The sequence below is a fragment of the Natator depressus genome, chromosome 14 (genome assembly GCF_965152275.1).
Source record: "Natator depressus isolate rNatDep1 chromosome 14, rNatDep2.hap1, whole genome shotgun sequence".
Classification (NCBI taxonomy): domain Eukaryota; kingdom Metazoa; phylum Chordata; order Testudines; family Cheloniidae; genus Natator; species Natator depressus.
Window position 1 is genome coordinate 43,542,337 of NC_134247.1, and position 15,975 is coordinate 43,558,311.

The 15,975-nt window shown below is 50.5% G+C and overlaps 1 protein-coding gene across 8 annotated transcripts in view; it reads left to right on the forward strand.

The window, feature by feature from the left end:
• LOC141998549 (C-type lectin domain family 2 member A-like) overlaps nt 1–15,975 on the forward strand; it is a 54,615-nt gene that overhangs the window by 29,455 nt on the left and 9,185 nt on the right. For 7 of the 8 annotated variants that reach the window (XR_012641847.1, XM_074971415.1, XM_074971411.1 and 4 more), the window contains one exon: nt 14,868–15,204. Coding sequence is in view for 7 of the 8 variants with exons in the window: in XM_074971415.1 (XP_074827516.1) it covers nt 15,030–15,204 (175 nt within the window). In the remaining variant the exon portion in view is untranslated. Of the gene's footprint in view, nt 1–7,120; nt 7,193–14,867; nt 15,205–15,975 lie in introns of those variants that run through there. The other variant, XM_074971414.1, reaches the window with a different exon arrangement.

Below are 15,975 nucleotides of genomic sequence, written 5' to 3' on the forward strand. Positions count from 1 at the left end.
TCTTTTACATTTCTGTTCAGTTTGTTATTAACAGCCCCACCATAATCCCTCCCCCCCCAGTTTTAAGCAGTCTGATACGCCCCTATTGCCCAACTTCCACTCTCTTGGGCACTAAACTTGCAAATTATTACATGTGAGTAGCGCCCTGTTGATTCCCCACTATGGCCGGTTCTACCCACCAGGGATATTTATTGGCAGCTCCTCCATGGAGCTGTGAGCACGAGCATGGACCGGGCGTGGTTCATGAACTCCCCTGAGACCTGTCCCTTCTGCAGCGAGAGGGAAACCCTGGTGCACATCTATGTAGCATGCATCAGGTTGCAGCCCCTCTTCCGGCTCCTCCAGAACCTCTTGCTAAGGATCTGGCCGCACTTCTCTGCGTATCTCCTGATCTGTGCAGACCCCATCTGTAGCCCCACAAAGCTGTGAGTCCTCCTCCTCAACCAAGGTGGCCATCCATCACTCGAGGAGGAGGAGGAAGCTGGACAGGGTTTGCTTTGTGATTGTGGGACCTGTTTCTGGTCCGTTGCACAGCCATGACTCCGGGCAGAGTTCCTCTGGGCAGTGCCCGCTGACTCCTTAGACATCTTTGAGGAGCGGTGGGGGCTCTTGGGGGTTCTCTGCTTTGTGTCCCCCTCCGGATCTCTGATTTTCAACCTTTGATAGCGCTCCCATCCCTGTTTTTTCCTTTGTTGTCCCCAGCATTCAGTTGTGGCCAGGGTCCAGCTGGCTCCTCCCCCTCAGGTGAGGGGGCAGGCCTAGGCCCACTCTCCTGTCACAGTAGCTGCATATAGTACTATGGGTGGTTCTGCTTAAGCTAGGGGTGGGCAAACTACGGCCCAGGGGCCACATCCGGCCCTTCAGACGTTTTAATCTGGCCCTCAAGCTCCCGCCAAGGAGCACGGTTGCGGGCTTGCCACACTCCGCGTGTGCCGTGGCTCCCGGAGGCAGCAGCATGTCCTCCCTCCAGCTCCTATGCATAGGGGCAGCCAGGGGGCTCCGCATGCTGCCCCCGTCCCAAGCGCCACCCCCACCAATGGGTTCTCGGCCAGTGGGAGCTGCAGGGATGGCGCCTGCGGATACGGCAGTGCGAAGAGCCGCCTGGCCGCGCCTCCACATAGGAGCCGGAGAGGGGACATGCCATTGCTTCTGGGAGCTGCTTGAGGTAAGCGCCACCCAGATCCTGCACCCCTGACCCCCTCCCGTGCCCCAACCCCTTGCCCCAGCCCTGATCCCCCTCCTGCCCTCCAAACCCCTCGATCCCAGCCTAGAGCACTGTCTCTCAGCCCCACCCCAGAGCCTGCACCCCCAGCCGGAGTCCTCACACCCTCCTGCACCCCAACCCCCAATTTCGTGAGCATTCATGGCCTGCCATACAATTTCCATACCCAGATGTGGCCCTTGAGCCAAAAAGTTTGCCCACCCCTGGCTTAAGCACTGATGGCCCACGGAGTCCTAGGATAGTTTGAATTTCTATACTTCTCTATGGAAGGGTGGAGAGACTCTGCAGCACCTGCAGGCCTTCTCCCTGGTCTTCCGGGGATAAGTAAGGAGAGGCAAACTTATCAGTGCATTTTGGAGGGGACTGCTCCCCTCAGAAGTACTGGTGTGGGGCAAACTAAGACAGGTGCCTCGACAGAACTCGGTGGTGGTGTCCAGGGAGAAGGGCAGAAGGTAGAGCTGGAGTCGTAGGGGATGGTACACATCAGTGTTAAGATGCATCAGCAAAGCTGTAGGGAGGTTTCAGGAACTGAATAGGAGGGTGCTGGGGGAGGGGAAGGGGCTGTGGTTCGGGATTGAGGGGCATTGGTAGAGCCTAGAGAGTGGGGAGGGGAAACCAGAACAGGGAATGCTCTACGTCAGGATTGCATTGTGCATTTGAAGATGTTGTCACAGCTGGATTGGTCTGGTTGGGTTTGGTTTGGTTTCTAGTCTGCACTAGATCTTGTGAGCACAAGGGCGTGTGGAGCATTAGGGGGGTGATCGGTGTCTGAGCTGGGGCAAAGGGCTGAAAGAGAAATGGAGTGCCCGATGTGCAGCAGGGGAGAGAACAGATAATTAGGGTCGGAATTTCCTGGGGGGGAATGGGAAGTACACAGGGAGCGGTGGCCTGGGGACGCTTCCTCCTTCCCACCCTCCCTCCCCTGAGTGCGCTCGCACATCTCCCTGTGCCACTCTCTCTCCATGTCTGTCCAGCCAACCCAGCTCTCACGCGCCCATCCCTGGGGGCATCTGCGGCCTTCCGGGAACACGTGCTGGCTCTGGCTCTGTGCCCGGAGCAGCATCGGGGCCCCAGGGCTCAGCAGTTCCAGGTACCACTTTGAGTCCTGTCCTGCAGGGCTGCTGAGCCAGGGAGGCTCGAAAAGGAACATGGGTGCAGGCGGCGGGGACAAGGCGTGCTGGGCAAGGCCCTGCTGCTCCTGGCCCAGCGTCCTGTGGCCGTGCTGGAGGGAGGGGAGGGGCCTGGGCTAAGTCGTCTTCTTCTTCAGCTGCTGCTTTGTTTGTTTTTTATTCCTCCTCCCATCCCCGCAAAGTTGGAAAAGTCTTTCCAAGGGGGGGAGAGAGAAATAAAACAACTGTCCCTGCTGTGTGGCCCATCTAGGAGCCAGCCCAGAGCTGGTATGGAGTGAAACAGCCTCATTTCCCTCCCCCTGCCCTCCTCTAGCCCCATCTACAATCCTTTAGCTGCAGATCCCTCAGCCCTACCCAGGGAGGGGGAGAGGGAAGGAAGCTGCATGTCCTGCCTCGTACACCTCACCCCAAATGCCACTGCAGAGAAACTTCATCCATCTGCCTTTCCTGGGCCACCCTCCCCGATTTCCCTCTCCCCTTCTCTGTTTCTCCCCCAGCCCATTTCCCCTCTCCCCTTCTCTGTTTCTCCCCTGAGCCCTTGAGGGACTGTGGGAGGGGGGATTTGGTTGCTGTTTCCACTGCCCCCCTTTTCAGTGTGTTCCTGGGCGGAAAAAGGATCTTGTGGGGATCTCAGTTGGCTGTGACAGGACTATTTCCCCACCCAGGGAGAGGGAGTGTTAGGGAATACAGGGAGGAAAGGGGGGATTTTTATCGTAGGGTGCATTAAGGGTAAATGGGGAGTGTGTATGGGAGGGGAGCTCTTAGCCTTGGTCTGTGAGAGATAAATTAAACTGTTGTCTTCCTCAAATATGACTTGGACCGTTTGATGTTCGCTTCCTGGCACATTCAGCAGGTGCCCGAGTCAGGGCTTCACAGTATAGTTGGGAGTTTGAGTCCTGACCTGACAAGCATGTCGTGAAGTACTTGGGTAATGCTGACAATGTCAGGCGTACTGTCGTCACGTCACCCACGAACACTGATCTGTCCCGTCAGCCTACCATCCCTTGTCTTACCAATGTCAAGTAGATTTATGGGTCCCTTCTGGCCTTAAAGTCTAGGAGTCTGTATTGACTACAAACATCTCAGCGAACTGATATCTGCCTTCCTGTGTGTCTTGGTGATTTGGCCACGACCCCAGTCTGTTGCCCAAGAACATCTTTAACTGTAATTTAAAATTGGTAGTTTGCCAGTGAACTTTAAGAAATCTCCATCTGGCATGGAGGCCTCTTTACCAGTATTCCCCATGGTTTACAGAGTAGGGTTTGTGTAACTGAATCTCCATGAGTATTTAGATTTAAGATGTCCAGAGTTGCCAGAAGTCTGGCCCCTGGATAATAAAAGGTTAAACTGGCTGTGAAACTCCCAGTGGTTGGTGCAAGGGAATTATACTAGGAAGGTCACAGACCATAGGTCTCTGCTGTGATATGAAGTGTTAGGCTTTCTCCACACTAGAAAATTTTAGCATGTTAACTACTGTGTGGTCCCCTTAGCCCTTGAACTGGAAGATCGTCTGTGATCATTTAGGTGGCGCACACACAGGGGCAGAGTTGGGGATATTTGAGGGACCTTTTCTCTGCATTCCAAAACTTTTTCCAGCTTAAAAAAATAGTTTTATCAGAACCTCAAATGTCCTGCTTTTGTAATGTCTGTTTCCAGGCTGTCAGTATTCAGTCACTGATTTGTGTAGAATCATTCTTGCCCTTACGTAAAGCTCAGGGCACGTGCACATCATTTAATAACACACCGCAGCCGCTGCGTGGTGTCACTGAGCGTGGGAGAGTGACACCGCGCAGTCCGTCCTGGATGTTTGGTAGCCTGCTCTTCATAGCATGAGCTCACAGCTGTGTGGGGGCTCCAAGCACTAGGTTTTGCTTGGTGAGTTCCCAGTAAACAGACACCCATGCTAGGAGAAAGAGGGTTCTTGCTAGGGGTGTCAGGAAACAGAGGACAAGACTAGCCTAGGCATGCAAGGGTTAGAGGTTTGTTGCAGGAAGAAAGCAGGATTTCCAAGCTATACTCCTGTGGGCTGGTCTAGAGGAGCGTGAAACCAGTCCCTTGGGGTCTTTGGCTCTAGCTTAGAGGTTCTCAAACTGTGGTCCGTGGGTGGTCTGCAGATAGTTTCCTCTAAGCCTAAGAGTACTCCCATTGACTCTTAAGTAGTAAGCAGCACCAAGTTTGGTGGGGGTGCTGTAGGGTGACCAGATGTCCCGATTTTGTAGGGACAGTCCCGATTTTTGGGTCTTTTTCTTATATAGGCTCCTATTATTCCCCCCCCCATCCTGATTTTTCACACTTGCTGTCTGGTCACCCTAGGGTGCTGCTAGGTGTTTTGTGGGATAAAGACCTTATTTGCAAGCTCTTTGAAGCACAGGTCTGTCTGCAAACTTCAAGCTATGTGTTAATGTGCTCCAGGGCTTATAAAAACTCAGTGAATTCACTGTGAGGTTTTGAGTTGGTGACACATGCAATGTGAAACCAGGAGAACTTTGCCTGTTTTTACAGGGTTGTGTTGCATTTGCACAGCGTGGGTCCTAAACACTCATTTAAAATCCCCGTAACCAACCACTTGATGTTTTAGTTCCCTTCATATTCTCAGTGTTGTAACTTCTTTGTTTGTGGTTTGATTTTGCTGTTTGTGTCACTTTATTACATATTTTATTGTTCTACGTTTGTGAAGTATTAATGAAATTTAGAGTGGACATCGCAGAGAAATTGCATAAGCCTGGGTGAATGCCTCTTACTGTCCTTTCCAGTATCAGAAAAGATTGTATTAATATTTACAAGGAGAGCATGACTATTTCTATTTGACTCACAGATTTGTTTAGCATCTTAAAGCTGTGCTAGGTGTGCAGATAATATGTATGCAAGAGGGATAGTTAATTATTATTATTAAAGGGAGGAGCCCAGAGTGAGGATAGCAGGGGCCTGTGGGTCTGGGACCAGGGTTGAGGGACATCAGCAGAGCTCTGTATGTGTGGTGAACCCAGGGCTGGAACAGCAGAGCGGACTGCATTTCTGGATTGTGGGGCATCGCCTCTCAGGACTGGAATAGCTGAAAGTTGGGGGTCAGGGACTGAAGTGCATTGGCAGAACTGCGGGAAGGTCCCAAGCCTGAAATAACAGGGATTATTTCTGCTTCTGACCTAGTTTTCATGCAGCGGGTAAAATGCCCCACTGACAATCTTAGTTTTCCTTGTCTATTTGTGGGGTTTGCACCGATGGCTGAAATCAGGACTAAAGCCTAAGTGTTATCTTTATTAATTTACTGGTACTTTCTTTTCAGGAAAGCTCCCAGACATGTGGACAGACTGTCACTGAACATTGTCAGTCAGATAGGTGTTATTCAGTTGCTCTCCTTGCCCTCAAATAAACTGAAATCTTCATTCAAGTCTCAGTTCCCTACTCCTTTGATTCTTTAGAGGATCTTTCTTCTCTCTCCTCAGGCTCAGCTGAGAGATGAGGTTTTTGTTTGCCCCAGTGAAAAATAATCAGGTGAGCGAGTTTCCTGTTGAACTTCTCCTAGAGTTTCAGGGGAGCTAGTGAGAACCACTGCTATAATTAAAGTTAGGCGTAGTTTCTATTCTAACCCCTGTTCCCAGATACTCAGTTTTGTATCTTTCCCAGAGCAGAGGGGGCAAAAGCTGAGAAGTCATTTGGTTCCAGAAGTTATGATCCAGAGGGTGTATTAAACAGAAAGGTGTCTAATGGGTGGAGAGGGACTGGCTGTTCTGCGGGTGATTTGCTGACTGTTGGGATCTCTATCCACAAGCAGGTGGGAGTGTGGTCTGAAACTGTAGCTGACTAATGTTCTCTCATGAATTTTCCCAAAATGTCGTCATGATTATAAGTGATTTATAATTGTTCCAGTCTATGCAGTGCCGTATTCCCTGTATATGGCTATTTTCTGTCTGGGTGTGCGGTTCTGTAAGGCTTTATTGAGGAAATCTTGATTCGAGTTCTGACTAGTTGTGTGTGAAAATGTTTGGCTTTGTACCTGTTCTCGATCACTTTGTAATTAATTAAGACATTTATTTGGGCCTAAGCTTTTGTGGGCTGGAACCCACTTTGTCAGATGCTGGCGAAGTGGGTTCCAGCCCACGAAAGCTTGGGCCCAAATAAATTTGTTAGTCTTTAAGGTGCCACAGGACTCCTCATTTTGTTTTTGCTGAAACAGACTAACAGGGCTACCCCTCTGAAACTTGTAATTAACTGGTATTTAAATACTATGGCCCTGATCTTGCAGCCTTGTGTGTGGCTTAAGTTTTCACACTGTAACAGGAAGATGGGAGTGGGTAAAGCAGAGCAGGTGCTCACAGTGTAAGGTGCTAAGAATTCATTTGGAAAACAGGATCAGGATGGGACATTTTGGTCTCTTTTGCTGGATGGGGTGAAGGTTTCCCCTCCTGCTGTGTCCTTTGTCTGGCTGGTCTCTTCAGTTGTAAGCTTTGGGGACACAGTCGCTTATGGGTTTGGTTTGAGGCGGTGGTCTCAGCTGCGCCTTCTGGGTGCTGATCGGGCATCATCTGTGAGCGGGCGTCTAGTTGTGGTTTGGGGAGCGTGTCTCCTCGCAGCGGCAATACTCGGGGTGTGCGGCCGGGTGCCTGCCACTGTGTTGAGAAAAGATCGGCAGCTGCCCCGCTGATGGGGGGGATTTTTTTGGACAGTGGCTCGCCGCTCTGTGTGTGGGGGGGGAGTTTGCAAACCGCTGCCCCAGTCTCCTCCCCAGAGGGGGGGGAGGTTTGGGACGTCAGATTCAGGGGGCGGGCCCGGAAGTGGCTATTTAATTAGCTGCCGGCCTGGGCTCAGATTGGGTTGCAGGCGCCGGGCTGATGTGGCCGGGGTGAGTAGCGGATCCCGTCTTTTCCATGGGGCGGGTCGCCGCTGAGCCCCGTGTCCTCTTGCGGGGGGCCAGGGCGCCTTGCCCCTGCGGCGGAGGGGCTGCGGGTTGAGCCCGGATCGCCCCCTGACCGGGAGGGGGCGGCGGGGCGGGGCTGTTGTGCGCTTTGGGTGTGATGCGGGGGGCGCCCCTGGAGTGCAGCGGGACCAGGGCCGCCTCTTATGCTGCCTTGTACAGCGCCCTGCACCGGGGCGGCGGCGCAGGGCCGGGTGATCCGGTCCCCTCCGGTGGGACTCGCCTCTCCTGTCTGCCCCCGCCCCGCACACCCCCCAGGCGCGGTCCCGGCTGAGCGCAGAGCCGCGGGGCTGAACCCTGCGGGCCCTTGGAGGGTCCCGCCCAGGTGGTGTCCCGGGGCAGCAGCGGCTCCGCACGCCTCTTCCACGGGATTTCCCTAGGGCCGAACGGCGCAATTCAGCGATTCTCTGGACAGCCTCCAAGCGGCTCCTGGCAGCACGTGATATTAAAACACGGTGATTTATTGTAACCCATCAGCAGGCTTTGACTCTGGTGGGAACTCATGAAGTTATCTTGCACGGAGCCGTGAACCAAGGTTCCCAGGGGAGCAGCCTTTCCCCGGGTGCTTCTGGATGTGTGGAGTGAGCAGGGATCTTGCTCTGGGGGGGGAAGCTCGTTGTACGAGTGTTTGGGGGGGGGGGTTAAGTCCGTCTACAAGAGGGGGACTCCCATATTGAACGACTCAGTAAAGCTGGCGCTAGCCTCACTTCCTCTCCACAGTAGACATGTTGCATCATATGTCAGGGGGTCGCTGTGTTAGTCTGTTTCAGCAAAATCAGCTAGGAGTCTTGTGGCACCTTAAAGACTAACAAATCGCTTAGAGCAGCGGCCTCCAATAGAAATTTGATGCTAGCCACGCTTGTGGTTTTGAATTTTTCTTATTAGCCACATTATATAAAAAAGCCACATGCATAAGCCACAATTCAATAGCCTGTGAGCCACGTGTGGCTAGCGGCGAATGTACTGGACACCGCTGGCTTAGAGCATAAGCTTTTGTGGGCTCCAGCCCACTTCTTCGGATGCAGAGGGGCAAGCTGCAGTTTGGCAGATGAATAAACGTATACCTGCAAAGATGGGGGTGACGCAATACTATGTGGAGGACCAGTGCTAAGGAGGTCAATTCAATCAGGGGGGGGATGTGGCCCATTCCTACGAGTTGATGAGAAGCTGTGAATGCCAAAATAGAGAGAGAACCTTTTGTTGTGAGCCAGTCTTTTCTCAGGCCGAGTGTGATACGGTCCAACTGGCAAATGAATTCCAGCTCAGCAGTTTCGCACAGAAGTCTGTTTTTGAGGGTTTTTTTGAAGTATGGCAACTTTCAAGTCTATGACTTTGTGTCCAGGGAGATTAAAATGCTCTCCCACTGGTTTTTGCTGTGTGAGGGTGAATTAAAGCAGCCCCACAGCGGGAGGACACCACATGCCTGCTGCAGGGCCGGCAGACCAGCACCCCCCTCCCGGTAGGATCACATAGGCACATCAGCTGGGACTGGGAGAGAGCCCTGTGGAGCCCCCACAGCTGCTGCTCCTCCGCATTAGCGCCAATCCTGCTTGTCCCTACGGCGCTTGGCAAGGTGAGCAGCCAGCCCCCCCGAGGCAGAGAAAGGGCCACGCATCACACTCACCCTCACAGGAGGAGACGATGCAGGTGTTGCTGTGGGAGGGGAGCGGCTCTGTGCAGGACACCCAGGTGTAGTTTCCGGCGTGCGCTCTCTCTCTCTGTACACCTCGCCTCCTGTCCAGCCCGTGTGGCAGCCCTGATATTAACTTACTTGCTGGGAGAGTAATCTTAAATATTTCCCCTGACACACTGTTTAAATATGACTAGTAAGTGAAACAATGGATTCACACGACTGTGGCTCTTTTGGGTAAGGTTGATGGCTAATTTGGTTCCTGACCTGCTGGGGTCTGAGTATCACTGGTCTAGTCCCTGTCTGATTCTGACCGAGATACCGGGCTCCCTCTCACCAGCACTTGAATGGAAACCTTTTTCCCCCCTCATGAAAAATGTTAATAAATGGGCCGGGGGGGTGTTGCCCAATTGCTTCAATTTGTTGGGGGCGGGTTTCATCCAAAAACTTGTTGCTTAAACCCAAGGCATTATTGGCTTTTGATTTTCAGAAATGGAAGCATTTGGGTTTTGCTATTATGATAAACCCCCAAAACTGTTTGTGAAATTCAGTGCACGGTGAAAACATTTTTTTTAGTCGGAAAAGCCCATTTTCCATTTTAAAAATAATGACAAACTTCCAGCCAGCTCTGCTTGAACACTGCCAACAGCAGGATCTAAAAATCCTAAAAACAGACCTGGAAACATGCATTTTCATACTCTACAGCTTGTTAAGCACCAGTGATATTAACCTGTGGTTCTCAGTAATCTCAGTCAGTGTAGTGCAGGCTGTTATTTATTCTTCATGTTTATTGGGGTAGCACCTAGAGGCCTCAGTCGTGCATTCAGTGTGTGTCACAGGGTGTCAGGCCCCAGGGAATGAAGTAGGTTCAGAGCAGGTGCTCCCATCTGGGGTTATACAGCACCAGGGAGGCTGTGAGGGAGACAGACCTGTGGAGGGAGGGTTGCTTTGGAGCATTGGTTCCTGGGGGAAGGCTGAAGGTACAGGAGCAGCAAGCAGGGTTGGAGAGGACTGAAGGCAGGAGAGGGAGTTGCCTGCTGCTTCGAAGCCAGAGCAGAGAGCTAAAAACACGGGAGCAGTAGAGGGACTTGCTGATGTCTTCACATTGGAGAGCTGGACCCAGGAGAATTGGGAGAGGGCTGGACAAAATCATTATTGTTGTCTAGTAAGTAAGAAAAACATCACTCATCACTTTCTAACATAGATATCTACACACATTTATCTAAGCAATTATATAGCAACTTGATGGCAACTTCCACCTTCTGTGTGTGTGTGTGTGTAGTGTATATATATCTTCTTACTATATGTTCTATTCTATGTATCTGATGAAGTGGGCTGTAGCCCACAAAAGCTTATGCTGCAATGAATTTGTTAGTCTCTAAGTCCACAAGTCCTCCTGTTCTTTTTGCGGATACAGACTAACAGGGCTGCTACTCTGAAACTTTAACAATGTTACTACAGTAAGGCAGGCAGCTAGTGCCTCAGAGAATGAATCCATTAACTCAGGCAGGGCTGCTCTTTGTGCCTCTAGCCTGCCTCTTGCGTAAAGAAGATGCTTCGCTCCCTCCAACAGTACTCACTCAGGCACACACGTATACCCGGTTCCCCGCCCCTGTTTCTGGGGCTGATCCTCCAGCTCCCAGGGAAGAGGCTGATTTTTAAAATTAATTTATTTATTTGCATTTTTCTGCATGGGGGGCACAGAAAAATGCAGGCCAAATGAATTGTGTGACCCCACAGGGACGCAGAATCCCCCCCCAGGAGTAACAGTGGCATGGTGTCACTGAAAACATCACTCGATTTGCAGTGGCAGTCAAAAAAAGCCAACAGACTGTTAGGAGCCATTAGGAAAGGGATGGAGAACAAGACAGAAAATATCCTATTGCCTTTATATAAATTTGTGATATGCCCAGATCTTGAATACTGTGTGCAGGTCTGGTCGCCCCAGCTCAAAAAAGCTATAGGAAAAGGTACAGAGAAGGGCAATGGAAATGATATGGGGCATGGAACAGCTTCCATATGAGGCAGGATTAGAAAGACTGGGACTTTTCAGCTTGGAAAAGAGATGAGTAAAATGAAGTCTGTAAAATCATGACTGGTGAGCAGGAAGTAAATAAAGTGTTGTTTACTCCTCATAACACAAGAATTAGGGGTCACCCAATGAAATTAATAGACAGCAGGTTCAAAACAAAAGGAAGTGTGTTTTCACACAATGCCCAGTCGACCTGTGGAACTCCTTGCTAGAGGATGTTGTGAAGGCCAAGACGCTAGCAGGATTCAAAAAAGAACTAGATAAGATCATGGAGGATAGGTCCATCGATGGCTGTTAGCCAGGATGAGCAGGGATGCAACACCATGCTCTTGAGTATCCGTGGTCTCTGTTTTCCAGAAGCTGGGAATGGGTGACAGGGGATGGATCACTGGATGATTCCCTGTTCTGTTCATTCCGTCTGAAGCACAAAGTAGCCCGCGCATATGGGCCCATTGCAGTAGAGTTACAGCTGCTTTGTTTGTTTGACCAGAGCAGGATACCACCCGACTGGTTACCCTGTGTGCTCAGATACACCAGTTCCCCCTCCCTTGTGGCCTACCTGTTGAGTAGATCTGGCTGAATGGATGGCGTCTGCAAAGACATTCAGGATTAATGGCTATTTTTCATAACAAACTTTGTCAGGAAGAATGGCCTCCATATTGCATTGTTCTTGATGGGTCTGAAGCCACAGGATCCCTCAGGGAAGCTGGTGGGGCCCTGCACTTTGAGGAAGTAAAGAGAGATGCCCTTCTCAAAATGGCCACCAAGTGAGGCCAGGTGTGGCTTCTCTCCCATTGAGAAGAAGAGGAGATGACACCATTTTGAAAGAAGGCAGCTTTGTCTGGCATTCTCTGTAATAGACCATTGTATCTGAATCTGTTCTGCTGAAGGAGAACCTTTCTGTTATGAAGAATAGCTTGGTGGAGAGGAGGGAACTACCATTAATCGAAAACAATGCAGACCCCCCCCCCCACAAGAGTTCAGTGGGTTTTAACTCTTTGGGAAGTGCTGTTACTGAGGGGGGCGGGGGGGAGTGATAATTGTAGATCTTGCGATTGCTCCTTTATGATTTTCATTTTCACTGTCTACAAAACTGAAGACCATGGGCAATATCTTTGTGCATGAGGTTAGAGGGCCAGGGAAGAGAGGGGATGCATCTGGTGGCCATAATTATCACGGATTCTTTATTTTTGCATGGCGCTCAGCATAACGTGTTTCTTAATGGGCAAAGGATCTCTTAAATAAATTGCTTGAATATTGAAAGGTTAGACAAGGTGGGTGAGGTAATATCTTTGACTGGACCAACTTCTGTTGGTGAAAGAGACAGGCTTTCCAGCCACACACCATGCTCTTCTTCAGGTCTGGGAAAGGTTCTCTGGGCTAAGGTAGAACAGATTGTTTAGCATCAGTAATTAGCACATTTTGTAAGGGACCGTTCAAGGTAGAATGGCCGGTTAAATACTCTGCAGTCACAGGGCAAAAAGAGGGGATTACCGACTGTTGTAAAAAGCCATAAATCCCGTGTCTCTGTTCAGTCCGTGATTTTGAGTGTCTAGCAGAGGAATGAATTTAAGCTCCTGGACTTCTTTTGAAGGTGCTATGCAGGTTTCCTTTGAGGATGAAGACTGATCGGTTGGATTCAGAGGCTCGCTTTGTGACAGGTGCTCACCCACAGGCGATAGGGTGTGTTTATTTACTCGTTATTAAAAAGATCATGAAAGGCTTAAGGTGGGTCTGCGGCTGGGCACTTCTTGGAACCTGCTAATAACAGTCTCGCTGCTGGCCAGTTGGCTCCTCTCCTTTGGGGCTCCTTTCTTGTCATGTTTAGATTTTCTGCCCTTTTAGGGTGTTTTTTCCTGAGTGCTCGCGGGGATTGACTGGAATGGGAAGTGCCACCTGCCGCAGGAGAGTGAAGTGAAGGTGTGTGCTGGGGGTTGAGCTAGCTGCCAGGCTCTGACTCTTGGCTTCATGTTGCACTTGTGTCTGTAGGATAAGGGGGGGAGCCAACTTGGACTGTTTGCTAAAGAAACAGCCCTGAGCAAAGTCCCTGGGATTCTCCACCCCTGGGTCTAGGGGACCCAATCCTGCTCTGCTCAGGTTCAGGGTCCTGCTGGGGCAGGGAGACACAGTGCATGAAGTGAGGGATCTCTGGTACCAGGTGAAGATAGGGGATCCTGCACTGATTAGGGTGGAGAGTGGGAGCAGGGAACAAAGGCGGGGAGGACTGCACTGATTTGGAGGGTGGGGAAGGAAGGGATTTCAGCTAAACCCTGGAGAGTGCAGCAGGGCTCGGGTTTGGGGGGGATAGCACAGGTATGTTTCTCCACTGATCAGATGGGGGACTGGGGTTGGCTGGCGGACTGTTGCTGAGGGGGGTTGGATGGGACTGCATGCTGGAGGGGGGTTGGGTTGAGGGCTGTGCTGAGCAATTTATTTGTTTGAACTGTGAATCTGCAACCCCACCAGAATCTCAATTTGCTGCTGGTGAGGGCAGGAAACAGCCTGGAGGTGTCTGTATCCGGTCCAGGGCTGTTCTCCTGGAAATGGCACGGGCCAAGTAGCCCGTCCTGCTGCTCTAATTCAAGAGCATGGTTCAGCTCCCAGAAATGTGGGGAAGTTAGCAATTCTCTAACATACCCTAGTTGAAAACAGGAGGTTAAATGGCGGGAGCTGAAGCTGCCTCCTCCCATAAGAACTCAGCAGCTGGGCGACAAATTATAGACCTTGAAGCAGCTATTACAATATGACCTGTTCAGCTAATAAGTAGGCTTGGAAGGATTCGATTTTGATAGTAAAATGTCAGTATTCATTTCATGGCACACAGACACGCTAACGGAGAATATCTCCATTGGTGATGTTTGAAATGTGCAGCCTGGCAAAGTAAGAAAACTTTTAAAATATCAACATCTGTTGTCTTTAAATATTGTCTGATGCCGCCCCCCCCCACTTTCTTCACAGCTGTGAAAATTTAAATTGATAGATGTAAAAAAAATTACAAGTAAACCAGTGTTATCCATTGAAATTATAAAAATTTAATTCTGCTAAGCCTAATAAGCAAAATCTTCCTGTTGACCTTTTACTGGAACAGTGCCAAGCCGATACTTTCAACACAGGAAAATGATGACTACAGTAGTAGATTTGTAGAAGGGGATGAGAGTGCTTCTTATCTTCACCAAGAAGAGAGAATGGGTGGGTTGCTTTTTGTTGTTTTTCCAGATCTAGCCCCAATCTCCCAACTATGAATACAAACTTGTATGAAGGAGAATCTGTTTAACTGCTGGACCAAAAATGCCTTATGATGATGAGGTTCAACGGAGTGCACTGAGGTCTCAGAAATGGTGTATATTTTAGTGAGTTTCATGTACAAGATTCTCAGGCAGACACTCACTAACTTCTTGCTCTTTGGTTGCTAGATCTGATAGGAGGCACTGCATGACTGCCCATGCTTGGGGGAATAGCAGTAACCAAGGGTAAATGACTTTCTGTGAATGGAGACTTCCAGGTCTGTTACCTGCTACTGATGTGATTTAGAGGTTCTGGGCCAAGAGCAGGAGCCAGTTGAGTCTAGATGCTGGATACAGGGTTTGAAATGTTCTTGCCGAGCAATGTCAGATTAAAAACTCTTGTTATCCTGGTAAGAACTTCACTTGTTAGGAGCAGCAGGGTGAGGGCTGAATGTTGGTGGATTCCAGGGCGTGGGGAGAGACTGCATCAATAAACTGTCATTTTCCTTTAGGCAAAGTCTTGAATTTGGGACCAAAAGCTGGCCTGATCCATGTGCCAAATGTGTGAATGTTTGTGGTGCCATTGGGCTGTTCTGGCAGGGTCTGGGTCCTGCTGGTGGATTAGGATCAGTTCTGCGGGCTCTCAACTTGTGCAGTAGAATTCAGAAGCCAAAAACTAACTGGGTGTTGTGGTGCTTATGTTCTTGGACCGAACAGGGAATGACAAGAACTGACCTCGCTGTGCCCTGAACTATTCTGAGTGTTACACCTTCGCAGAACTGAAAGCTGCAGGGGGAGAGGAATCGGAGTGACTCTCGCTACAGCCGGAGAGGCGCGGATCAGAGGTGATCAGAGCAACCTCTGTGCGTCAGTGGAGAGATGGAGGAAACAGCAGATTCTACTGAGCAGAGTCCGCAAGGAGAGGTGCACCCCACTTGTAATGGAGACCCTGAGACAGGAGGGGAGATGGAAACTCGAAATAATCCTCAACAAGAACAATTATTAATGGAGTTGCCAAGTAGGAATGGAGATGTAAGGAGAGAACAAGACCCAGGTAATCACAGCTTCATGATCAGGGAACGGGCCGGGGGGGAGACATGCAAATTCTCCTTCCACTGAGGGTTCGTCTCCTTGCATTTGTCCAGGTAGCAAGGCCCTGATTGCCCCAGTGGGCTCCTGGAGGCAGTTACCCAGCCTGCACCTGTAACCACCCTTTTCTATGTGCAGCGGGGGGTTGTGGATGAACAGTTCTGGGTGGGCACGTGTCACTCCTGTTTAGAGAGTGAAAGGTACCAAAATGCTTTGAACGAACCCCAGGACACAGTAGGGTGCCCAATATCCATGTGTACTAACTACACATGGACACACCAGGCCCAGCTACATGCTCACTGCTGCACGGGCTGGCTTCTCAAACCTAAAACACAGTGAGCGCCATTGGAGGGCTCACCAGCTATTTAAAGGGGCGCTAGCCCTATTCCTACGCATTACAGGTTCTGCATCTAAAACACTTGGCCCCTGTCCTGTGTTCATTCAATCCCTTCTTCCCTCTGCTTACCATAAGAGCCAGACTTTCAAACGGGAGAGCATAGGTCTCTTCGCAGATTCTTGTATTTCTGTTCCAGCACCTAGAGACCAGCCAGCCTAGGGCCTGTTGTGCTGGATTCTGTACGGACGTACACACAATGGCAGTCCCAGCCCCAGAGACCTTACAGTCTAGCACATCCAGGGCCCCCCACTTGCGCACGGCGAGGAGCCAGGGTGTGGGGACAGTGTGAAATTTCTCCCTTCCGTTGAGGAGGCCTGTGGCCCATGTTCGAGCATGGTT